The 12,819-nt window shown below is 40.4% G+C and overlaps 1 protein-coding gene across 1 annotated transcript in view; it reads left to right on the top strand.

Moving 5' to 3' along the window:
* LOC124159429 overlaps positions 1-8,221 on the top strand; it is a 190,801-nt gene extending 182,580 nt beyond the window's left edge. Inside the window, exons 4-5 of the mRNA XM_046535235.1 lie at positions 2,397-2,550; positions 7,860-8,221. Coding sequence (XP_046391191.1) covers positions 2,397-2,550; positions 7,860-7,911 — 206 coding nt within the window. The 3' untranslated portion in view covers positions 7,912-8,221. The remainder of the gene's footprint in view (positions 1-2,396; positions 2,551-7,859) is intronic.
* The last annotated feature ends 4,598 nt before the right edge of the window (positions 8,222-12,819 follow it).

Below are 12,819 nucleotides of genomic sequence, written 5' to 3'. Positions count from 1 at the left end.
ATCCTATTTATGTAAAATGGCACATACATCTATAGTTGGTAATCATTTGTAAGTATTTACGCCAAGTTTGAAGTCTCTATCTCAAAAAACGTAATTTTGGACTTTTGTCCAGCTTTTTTCGATTTCAGCCCACTGTGCGTTGATTTGATTTTGAAATATCGCAGCAACGCATAAATATTCCGAAACTGGTCACACATTTAGATTTGGAGTAATAATTTCCGATTTTTTTTCACATTATTTCACATCAATATTAAAATTTATTTGGGAATGCACGATAAGTTTACTCCTAAGAAGTGGAAAATTAAAAATTGATATTGAATAAAATATTATCTTATGGAGATTAAAATTTTAGCTGGAAAATTTAAACTCGGACGGTCATTTTATATTTCAATGCGGATTAAAAAAATGTAATTCCATAATTTATATACTGGAATTGCATTTTAATTTAAATGGAATTATTTAAATTATATCAAATCATTTAATCTGACATGTGGAACGGTTTTCCTCTATTGTACTTCACAGGGAAAGTTCTTAGTAATAACAATGATGATGGATATGATGTTAAATTCTCGCGAAAAAGGGGACCCAATATAAATTTTTTCCCTTAACAGGAAGACATTAGTTTTATAGAGGAAAAAGATATCGTTCTGAAACTGAATTCTCCAATTTTGTATAAAGGCACTGAAAGAGTGAAATCCTTGTCTACATTTACTACTGCTACCATAAATCGTAGAAATATGTTCAGAAATAACTACAATATCCATTATTTGTGTTCTTTGAATTGATTTTTTTTCTTGCCATTTTTGCGCATTTGCTTTAGTGTCCCATTCCTCCCACTTAACCGTCCCATTCCTCCCGGAATGAGGGAGGACAGGAACAAATGTCATAAAATTATATTCCAAAATGTGTCAAAGTCCTCCCTAGTCTCCCATAACCAAAAAGTGTTCCACTTGGGCTAGCTCAATGGAACTTCGTACTATCAGTACCTATGGACGTTCGAGAATTCTGCGATTCATTCCGAAAGTACTTGCAGGATGCGACCGACAGCTGAGGTCATTTGCGCTATGAGGGAAGGGTAGGTAAGGAAGGGTGGAGAGAAACCCGGCGTCGGCATTAGTCTGCTATAAACGAAAGGCGCCTAGGGGTCCATGGCCTAACGTTCCATCCGACTGACGGTGTGTTGCGCTTAAAATGTCCTGCACACATCATTCAAACAGGGATCGGGAAGTCTCTGAAAATGCTCTGCCGCTGCCGGGATTTGAGCGCAAACCCAGTGGGTGGGAAGCCAACACTCTAGCCACCACACCAACCCGATCCCTGATTCACTCGGAAATGTCTCGGCGTTGCAGGAAACGAAGTTGCATTGCGAATAGAAAGTCTGTGATGTATGATCTTAGGTTTTACCGGCGTATCAGCAGCAGAAAATTTTCTCGGGTTTTCAATCGGTTGATGTTTTCCATGTTTCCCGACGTTTGGAGCAGCGACTTGCAGTTCATCCTTGGGATGAGGATCTTCGAAATATCCCCTGAGGATGAACAGTAAGTCGCTGCTCGAAACGTCGGGAGACATGGAAAACATCAACTGGTGGAAAACCCGAGAAACTTTTCTGCAAAAAGTCTGTGGTCCTAAATTCCAATGGATGCGGATGTCATCTTTCTTCCGAATCGATAATGGAAGTAATTTTTTTGCCAATGTACAAGGGACAAAATATTATTTGACCTCATCAACTCATGAGTGGAGATCGACGTGGCGAAGTATTCAGGCGAGGTTTAGTGGAGACCTGTAACTTTGGGGGTTAACTCAATCCTTAGCTTCATGGTCTTGCGTCCATAACCTCAATATGCCTGTAATTTTTACAAATAGAAATAAATCAAGGAAATATTAATTGGATTTGTGGGGAAATAACGGATTTTCTGGCTTACAATTAGTATCTCCAATTTATTTCTGTTTCGGCTGTTTAAATACCATCATTTATAACTTAATGACCGGTTATGAATAGCGTTGGTTTAAAAAGCTTCGAATTAATTTTTTCTGTAAAAATAAACTGGTTGAATTATGCTTGTCGCAAATATTATGTTGTCATGAAAAACTCTTTCGAAAGGCATTTACATTGCTTTTTTTAGTGCATGAGAAGTTATTTTTTGCCATAAAAACGGAAAACTTATGATAATTCTATACTTAAGCTTAAATTAACTTAAATAGAACTTGCATGCCGATTCTGGCGTCATAAATGCCGGCTTGCTCCGACACAACTTTTCTTGTGCATGTGCGACTCGTTTTAGTTTTCACTATGGTATGGAGGACAGATTTTGGCTCAATATAGCGGTGGCCGTATTTACTATTTTCACTGTTTAGCCTTTCGTCGTTGTTTTCATGTTTCGTTATTTCATTTACAGAGAACGCTAGCCATCAGGCGGATGAAGACCATGTGACAAAGGTTCAGTCTCGCACCCCACCGGAGACTATTGTCTTAGCTGGTGGCTGCATGCTGTCCACAGAGGAGTATAATAATCTGGAGAAATTTCGTCAAAGCGAACACATAAAAAAATGGTAAATATTTTTCACACACGTTTCATGCGGCACAAAAACTTATTCTGATAATGAAGCTGCCATTCAAACGTAAAAGGTGTTTATTTCTTTTTTCGTCGTCTATATAAGACGAAGTCTTTCGTATATACCTATATGTTATAAATACTTCGAAATGTTCCTCGGCGAGGTAAATAACATAAAAATATCCCAGGTTGGGCAGGATCAAAGGACACAAAAAAGATAAAAAACACTCACAGTACTAAATTTTCGGTGGCGAATTACCACCTTCCTCAGAGTTAGGTAGGAGACTGACTCCTATTACCCTATTATGACGTACTCCTTAGTTTCTTACCTAACTCTGAGGAAGGTGGTAATGCGCCACCGAAAATTTAGTACTGTGAGTGTTTTTTATCTTTTTTGTGTCCTGTGACTCTGCCCAACCTGGGGTATTTTCATATATTTTATCAAAGTGTATGTGAAATGTTTGTAATATAAAAATGAAATATTTCATCTATGTATTATGTATGCATCTGTGTATTATGCGCACCAATGCGTACTTGGATTGATAATGCCTGCATTTATATTGCGGTGTGATTACAATCAGATGGTAATTTTTACCAATACGCCACGGGGTTGGTGTGAAATACAACTGCTTTTATTCAGAAATGAAAGCAAAATTTAATAGAATTTACGGGATACTTAGATTGGGAGGGAAATTGATAATAGGGTGGTTTCCTATTATTTTTTTATTGCCTAAATCGAAAGATTATTACTCCTGGAATACGCATTTCACGCTTTTAGATTTTTTAAATGACAACATCTATTTTTCGCGATTAAATGAAAAGTGAAAAATTTCAAGCGCGCGAAAACGCGACGCATGAGTATGAATGCCGGGAAATCTCTCCGTACGTCGTATTTCTGGTTCCCCCTCCCGCCCGGTGAGGTGACCTTGAGGCGAGGCTTAGCGCTGATACGTCGCAGGCTGCTAGCGGGTAGCTGAGTACCCTGCTGGCTGGTAGCGCTTGGCTTAAATAAGGATTATTAATACCTTATCAAACGAGGAAAACTTTCCGACCTTAGCCAGTTTTAATATGTGATTATTAAGACATGTTTCCCTGAGCTCTGCGCCTCATGCATGCATTGGTAACCTCAGACGATGCATAACTCCTATCTTCTCCTATAGAAACTAGGTCCCTGTGACGTCACGTGGAGTGGCATCGCATGGGCGCCAATCTGGCCCTTTTCAAATGAGGATAAAAATGGACCATTGCCATTCGTTTAAACCGGCATTTCTAAAACGAAATAATTTGTATATTATGAATACACTAATGGTGGCTAACGAATCGCAATCAATGTCTTTTGTTTTCTTTGATGAAGGAAACTACCCTATTGTCTGGTGACCGCACCCTTAAGGCCGGGACACACATGACCGCACCGAGCCCGCGCCGACACACGGCCGAGTGTTGGACGTGCTACGGCGAGAAAGGAAAACAATGCATTCAAACGCGTAGGGACACACACCACCGCACCGTGCCCGCACCGTCATCGTGCTTGGAGACCGCGCCGAGTCCGCACCGTCACCGACTAGTTCAGTTTACTTTTTGACGGTGACGGTGCGGGCTCGTGCAATATGGAGAGTGAGAAACTTATTGAAGAAGTGCGGAAATTCCCAGTTCTTGATTGATTTTCTCTGAATGTAACCATGGACTACAAAATAATCATTGTTACCATAAACAAACACCACAAATTAAGTTACGTTGAACTCCTGTGTTTCCCTTTTCTCAATTACTTAATACTGAATTTGTCGTTTTATTTTATTATAAACTAAAAACAGTATTGTAAATTTATATATTTATGCTTCCAAATTCTACTATCATATTATATTTAATTCATCCATATGTTTATCTCATTTTCTTTTTCATAACCAAGCCTTAGAAGATATACTATTATATCGAAGCGTTGGCTAAATTTGTTTTTTATTTATTTGGACTTAAACCCCAAGAACTCACAAAAATATAAATAAATAAGTTTAAGAAGAGGTAAAGAAAGAATAAAAATTTAATAATAATAATTAACGCACTAACACAGTTGAATTTTCCACAGTTGAAAGTTGAAGTTCAAAATATTATCTCTACTTGTACGTTAAAGTCTAATGTCATTTAGCGTTAAATCTTGGGCGTATTATATTCCCAGTGCAGCCCTCGCTTGCCACTTTACACTTCCAACTGGAGAGTTAAAGAAATCCTTGAGTTTTTTCTCGAACAGCAAACGCTTCTCCTGTTGACCCTCTTCGTAGACGGGGTAGGTCTTGAAGATTGCAGGCCCTGCTAGGGAGTCTGGTGCTCTCAGTCCCATCTTTGCTTTCATTTAATGCTGATATGTTACTTCCTTCATTTTGTCTTATGAAATTGTGGAGAACGCAAGCAGCTAGTACTAAAGTCGTAATGTTTTCAGGATTTCCTTGCAACCGTCGGGAGAAAATGCGAAACTTCTGTACCAAAATTCCAAACGCATTTTCAGAAATCCTCCTAGCTCGGCTTAGACGGCAGTTAACTATCCTTTTGTCATCTGTCAAACCTTTTCCAGGATAAGGTCTCATCATATACCTTTTAAGAGGAAAGGCTTCATCACCTACAATGACCATTGGCAGTTGGAAATTTGTTCCAGGTAGTGCTTCACCCCTTGGAACATTGAGCTGGCCATGCTCCAGAGCTCTTCCAAAATTCGAGTTTTAAAAAAATACCTCCATCCGAGTTTTTCCCGTAAGCTCCGACGTCTACTACTATGAAGTTGTAGCATGGGTCAACTAAGGCTAGAAGTACAATGGAGTATGAGTGTTTGTAATTCCAGTATAGACTGCCTGATAACTTCGGAGCTTGAATTGTAACATGCTTCCCATCCAAGACTCCAATACAGTTGGGGAACTGCCACTTTTCCCAAAACTCAGATGCCACAGTGTTCCATTTTGCTTCATCTGGCACAGGCATGACCTCATTTTGAATAACGTCCACTATTGCTTTACATGTACTGTGAATGATAGCAGCTACAGTCAATCTGTCCAGCCTATAGCTGAATGAAATTGTCTTGAAAGTATCCCCGGTTGCAAGAAACCTGAAAAAAGATATTTTGATAGATTTTAACATAAAATTATTATTCTAAAAGAATATTTTTTAGGAGGGCCGGAAGAGTGCAGGAAAAAGTGGGCCTCGTTTCGATATCAGCTCCGTTGAACTCTACAGAAGAGGAAGACAAAATCAGGACAAGGTGCAGCCAAAAAACAAAAGTACGAGTACGAAGACATTTTAGAATTTTTGCTCCATCATATTGTGGAGAGAGAAACCCTCTCAAATGTGCCATCAATAGAATACCAAAGGGATGATTCTCAATTTGACCCAAGAGTGGAAGAGCCTGAACATGATCCCGAAAGTGAGCTTGAAAGCCAAAACGATGTTTCTCAATATCCTGGTACAAGTTCACAGATTACAGTTCAGCCTACCTCTCTAGTTCCTCCAGCTGAGTCCACGCAAGCCATTTCTGGGAAAAGAAACCACTTTATTAGGCCATTGAATGCTACACGAAGGGGATCAAATTATGAAAAACCGGCGCAAGAGTCTCCTTCGAGCCAACTTATGGCGTACATATTAGCCGAAAAAGAGGCAGAAAAAAACAGAGTTAATCCAACCAATCCTGAACAGTACCCTATCGATACTTTTCTTGCTAGCCTGGCTCCAGTTCTGAAATATTTGGACCCCGTATTATTAAACCAGGCAAAAACTTCAATTTTCACCACTGTGCAAGACTTTGAGTTGAAGCAGTTATCAAAAAATGAAAGCGTCGCAGGCAGCAATGATTCCTCCTCACGTTCATCATTCACCAATGAATCACCTCATTACAGTTCCCTTAACGAAAGCAACCAACAAATAACGAATCCACTTTCCGTGCATACGGTGAACCACGCCTCGTTTTTTAAATTGTAAAAATAATAATATTAACATGTTCAGTATTAAAAATTTGGCAATTAAAGTATTGATTTTTTGAAATTGTGTTTCTATTACCACTGGTGACTCTCTTATACAATTATACAAAACTACAGAAATTAGAAAAGAAGAATATTTGGTCATGTGTGTGTGTTATATATATATATATATACACACACACATATATGTACACCTCCTAAAAACGCACAAATATGAGAACATACCTTAAGCACACAGCCAGACGTTCTCTTGGTGGAATACATCTCCTCCAAAAAGTATCATTCTTCTTCAGATGTTCTTGGAGCTTGTCCAGGAGAAGATGGAGAAGAAGGTATTTTTTGTCATTCGAAAATATCCGTAGAAATTGATTTCATCATACATGAGACGATGAAACAGGGTATTAAATTCTCCCTCAATGGTTCTTGATTTCCATGCACTGTCAACCCAAGTTCTCTTTCTTCGCCTCCTCAAAGTTTCCTCTTTATCCTCTTCATCTAGAGCCAAGGCAATCACCGCTAGATCACTGTCCCGAAAGTATGAAAACATTATCGAGATCAGAAAAACACACCACGCTAGGAACAGAAATGAGACAATGCTGACGGCCGTCGCACGGGGCAGTGACGGGCCAGTGTGTTCTCCTACCACCGTCACCAACAGTCGTCCGTGCCGCGGCCGTGTGTCGGCGCGGGCTCGGTGCGGTTATGTGTGTCCCGGCCTTTATAGGTTATAGTGCCTTTTAACTCAACCCGTAATCCCAGTGCTGCAAGGATGGTGGAAGCTAAGTGAAAAGTTGGTGGCTATCTTGTAGGTGGATTTCGCGTTGATCTGATGACCAAAATCACGTGAAATACATCGTTATTTTCCGCCTAATTTGCACACAGATTCCACCACCCATTTCTCCATGGAGACGGCTTTAACCCTAACGCAGATAATTTGATGGCGCCACAAACTCATACCAAGGGGTTGCCGCATCTAAACTACTTCTCGACCTATTGATTATGCCTCGTGCGGTTCGTTGTTGTTTATACTCTTAGTTAATACGCCATAACTCTAATTACGCCGCAAACTCATGAAAACTCATGGGCGGCAACTTTTGCGTCTTTTTTAAATTTTATTATTAAAAGGAAATAGCTGAATGAGGATTTTTTTCGTTGTAACTCACGATATAATGCCCTTCCTTCTACCATATTCTTTTCAAGGATTCGGATTTCGCGTCTTGGTGAACAATACCATTTTATTTTGGATTCGTGACACAAGTGGCAAAATGAGGTTCTTTGATGAACGTGTGTGTTCATCTTCATAGGAAAAACAGCCCTAACCGCTCACTCTCTGCTCTTTCCTTTGACTTTACAGCTACTGCAAGAGCGGGGACGTCCTGTGCGAAGTTGATCGGGGTAAGACGTGACCATAATCGACCTCAGGGGCCGCATCACCCATCCGGGCAACTCGAGGGAGGGAGCTCCGGCTATTCTGTCGCCGCGACGATCCTCCGAGGTGAACTTCTGAAGAGTCCAGTGGCCTTCCTCCTCCAAAAGCCGCCGCTGTGAGACCAACTTCTAGAGTCGGAGGCACATCTTGCATTTAAACCGAAATCAAACCCTCAAACCCCCTGTCCTCAACCCTTAGCCTTCTCAAAAAACATGTTCGTTTATGGAAAACAAACCTGTATTTATTTTTTTTAACTTTTATGTAAGTAAAATGTGTTTTTAACGCTCTGTTTCAATTTTTTTCTCTTTTGTGACGTTTTCTCTGAGGAAATTATTTCGTTTATTTATTTAAGCTTTTATCTTCCTCCTCAAGTCTTCCTGAAAAGATAATGAAACTTATTTTAATCAGATTTGGTGCTTCTCTGGTATATTGCTATCCACGTTGTAGTCACTGGAGATGATCGCAAGTAGTTCAGACCTGCAAACCCGCTTTGAAATTTGGAGGGGGGTCTCAGAATTAAGTGAATGCACCGCTTACATGACTCTATCTTCAAATGCACCCCCACCGAATGAACGGCGCAAAAAAGTTAGCTTCTGGCTATGCAGCTTGTACGAAGTTCTCTTTAAGTATATCTCAATTCTCTGGTCTGAAATTCACTGTGCTATTAACCCCTGTTCCCTCGGTTTGGTTTAGTAGTTGATGCACAGGGAAAATAAAAACAATGATGAATCTCCGTAAGCACCGTGAAGTTTCATTATATTCCTCGTATTCAGTCTGGCCTCGGCTGCTATCACACCCAAATTTAAATACTACGCTGTAAATTATTTCTCTGAATGACTAGAATTTCCCGAAGAATATCATAGTGAAGATCCTACGCGCTGGTCAACCGGAGCTAGTAGCTTTACCTTTGCATACTTTTCTTTGGTCCTCGCGTCCAACTCTGGGGAATAGCGTTTGAATTTTAAAACACTCAACGAATCAAGCGATGGATAATTTCTTAAATCTATCCTAATTTCCATTCCTAGTTCTCTCTTTCTAAGGCTTCCTATTAGTGAACTTGTCATTGATAAGCGGTGCTGATGCCTCCTCCTTGGTGCAGTCAAATTTTATTTTCTACTACTACAGTTATCATTATCGATCGGGTAACATGGGTTGACTTCCCCTTCCCTGAACCCATATTGAACATTGCCCAAGCATTCGCGGGCCCTCACATCCATTCGTCTATTTATAATCCTCAGCACTACTCTTGCTGCGTGCAAAATCAAGCTAATGGCCCTATAATTACCTTGTCTTTTTTATCATTGGCATTAGAACTGATTTCACAACATATTCATGAGCTGAGAAGCGCGAGGTTGTCATCGTATGCGTGGCGGGTGGCCCACTTCCAGGGTTTCCTTTTTTCGTGCAATATAACTTGCATCGATAAAACGACTCATCATAATCGTGAGGCTAATGCCGGGGAACGAAGAGCCCAGAGGGCCTAGGAAAGTCTGCGGCCTTTTCAGCGCACTCAATTTTCCTTGAACTCTACAAATACGTGAACTGTGAAATGAAACAAGCCGCGAGACCCCTGCAGTGGTTAATGCTCGCCTATCTTTCTTCCCGCACAAGCCAACGCTCTCAAAATTGTCATTATTAAGATACATCGTGGATGGGGGCCTCATGTTGTTCACTTTTCAGTTTAGTTTTCACATTTTAACCTTATGTTGCTCATACTTTAATTCCTTGCTTTGCGCGGCCTCGTACTCCTTTTTGGGGCCCTCGAGTTACCAGTCCGCCCCTGCACTTATGGTACCTTGTAATGTAATACTTGATGGAAGCATAAGTACTCATTGCATACAAATACCCATTCAGACATCAGGAAACTCTGAGGTACTAGGTAAAATTGTGCTGTGAATATAGCGTGAGTGTGTAGATTTTGTTGTGAGGAATCAATGCAAGTGCCAATAATGGTCTCAATGATTTACGGGAACTTGTAAATAACGCTTGAAGGCCGAAAAATGCTTTTGAATGTAATTTTAGAATGGCGAATTGACGGATATTTTTTCTCCGAGAAGTATAATGTAGTCAATTTCGAAATTATATGCTAAGCTAAACCATGCGATGTATTTTTAGGTGCAAACGGATGAACGTAACAGCATGAGAAAGCGAGGTGTGCTTAAGAAAAAATATTTTACATATAGCGACATCGGCACCCTTCGCTAAAGGAACAAAAGTAAGCTCTAACGAAACCAGCTGATACGATGAACCGAAATTGGTCTAAAGGTTAAATTGTCAGATAAAGGAAGATATAACTCGCGCGTAATTGCAGTTACGGCTATCTTACGCAAGTCATAAGAATTTTTACTGCTAAGCCGATATCGTTCCAAAGAAAACGCGGAGATGAGCATCTCCTTTCACCTGATAACCTAAATGCGACTCCATGCCATTTGGTCCACCCGAGAGGAGGATTATATAGAATATTATATGTCCGCTTCTGTTCACTAGCGGGCTAGCGGGACGTCGACCCGAGAAAAACTCGAAATTTTGAAGAAAAGGGAATAAAGTCACGATACAATGCCTGAGCACATCGACGTGGAGCGCGGGTATACCGAAGAACTGCGGCGCAGTACTTATAATATCCTTGGATGAACTGGTAAAAGCGTAATTAGATGCTCGATTTTGTTTGCTATAGAATATTGAGAAGCAAGTGTATTTTTTGGGTAGAGCGAAAAGATGTTGATATCAATTGTTGCCCAATTCACAATTCATAGATTTAAAAAGTAGTATAATCGTCTAAAGCACGTCGTTAAAACATTTATTACATATTTTATAGCATTATTTATTTATGATAACGTTTAATTTATAAATCGTGATCATTTCTATATAATTATGGTGATATTCAAATGGCAATTCTTCAGTTTATATAACAGGAAAATAATCGGTCATCAGGTTTTTAAACCGGTTTTTTTTTCTAATAAGGGGGCGTCCATTAATCATGTGAGTTGATTTTGGCGATTTTTGGAAGCCCCTTCGTGAGATTTGGCTCGACCCGCTCCCTCTAATCTCACGTGAGATTGTGCAAATTGCGTATTTTCAGAGCAAATACGTTAATATACGCTTCATTGCGTTGTATTTGTCGTTGATTGTTTAATTATTTGTATTTAAGATTAATTAATAATAGTATTAATGAGTACTAAGGATGCGATTTTAGACTCTTGCTGGATGAAAAAATTACGCGATACTTGCCATGGCCCCCCCTCTTCCATGTAAGATTGGGTGATATTCGGCTTGAACCCCTCCTTACCCCCTTCAACGCCTCAAGTAATTGATGGATGTACCCAGGGGTGGTCTGACAAGGTCGGCTGGTCAGTAGGGCGGATCGGAAAAATCGATATTTTTCAAATCCATCTGGCCCAATGAAAAAAAGTTGTGGGACCGATCAAAAATAAGGCCTGAAAAATTTGAGACCTCTAGGTGAACCCCTGACCCTCGCTCAAATGCTATTTAGGGGGGGAAGGTCGAAATTCGAAAAATTTAGTATTTTATGGTCATTTCCTATAGATTTTGCCGAGTTACTGCCCTTTTTGGGCAAAAATTTCGTGCATTTTGACGTATCTGTCACCGTTTAGCCACAAAATGCCTAATTTGAGTCCGCGCCCGCGAAGAAAATATTCCAACGCCCACGCAGCGCCGCGGATACAAGAGCCGCAAGCCGATCCCCTCCCCGCTCGCTTCTACCCCTCCCACGCCTCCAATACAGCAAAATTCATCCCGCGTATGCTGCTAGGAGGTCATTTATCTTTGATAATATAAATCGGAAGATGGTAGAAGGTAATAAAGGAAGCTTAGTGAGACGACTTGTCCCTTATTAGGCGCCTCGTCGGGGTTAAACAAATCGATGTTACCAACTTTTAGAGAAGCGATGAAATATTTTTAGATCCGAGAACGCAGGAAAGGAGCCTACGGTCCATAAAAAGGCCTCTCGAGTGGCTATGAAGGTTTGCCAACTTCGGATATGCGCTCCAATTTCGGCTTTGTCCGACAGATGTGATTAAATGGATTTTGGGCGAAAGCCGCTCGCGTCCCCTCCCCGCAAGCTTCTCCCACGCGCCAAATGCACCAAAATTCACACCAAGTGCGTCTTACTTCGTTAGTATAAATATTTAATGTTTCAGTATCGTCTGTGGAGGAACAATCACGAGAGAATTTTTCAATTACCTGCTTTCCAATCTGTATTTCTTATGTCAGTGTCATTCCTCGTCTTTCGATGTTGTCAACAAAGTTTTGGTGAATTTCTTCACGAATCTCTCGTCCGTATCTATAATAAAAAGAAATATTTAACTTCAAATTTGAAAGTTCATCAATAGATTTTTGAAAATCCACAGCACTAAGGTCAGATGTAGCCGGAGGTACTGTGGTCTCTCTCCAACATGTCATCAGCGAGTAGTCCTTTAAGTTGATATTAAAATCCAGCTCTTTACAAAATCTCGGATCGGCCGCCAAACGCATTCTTGCAACAACGCAAAATTCGGTCCTTAGATTGCCCTCCCAATGTTTATGCCGCAAATCTAAGTCAACTTAGTGCAATTAGCAAATAGACCTCTGTAAGGGATGAAATATGATTTGATGCTTTCCCGGCGAATGATGTGGGTAAACTCTTCTCGGGATTCAACGAAATTTATCCCTGATGATGAGCCCCGAGTTGGAGCTTGAAACATTTGCCATTATGGAAAAATTAACCCGGTGGGAATCCCGAGAAGAGTTTACTCACATAGCAAGGGATGTTGGAATTATGCTTGTAGCATAGGGATGATGCCTCCTTTTTGGGCGGTATTCACCATCGCATTCAAATCCTTTTTATTTTTGTGTATCTAATTTTCACTCGGAAAGGAATCGAGGATCG

Source organism: Ischnura elegans, chromosome 5, assembly GCF_921293095.1.
Source record: "Ischnura elegans chromosome 5, ioIscEleg1.1, whole genome shotgun sequence".
Classification (NCBI taxonomy): domain Eukaryota; kingdom Metazoa; phylum Arthropoda; class Insecta; order Odonata; family Coenagrionidae; genus Ischnura; species Ischnura elegans.
This window is presented reverse-complemented; position numbering and strand designations above follow the sequence as displayed.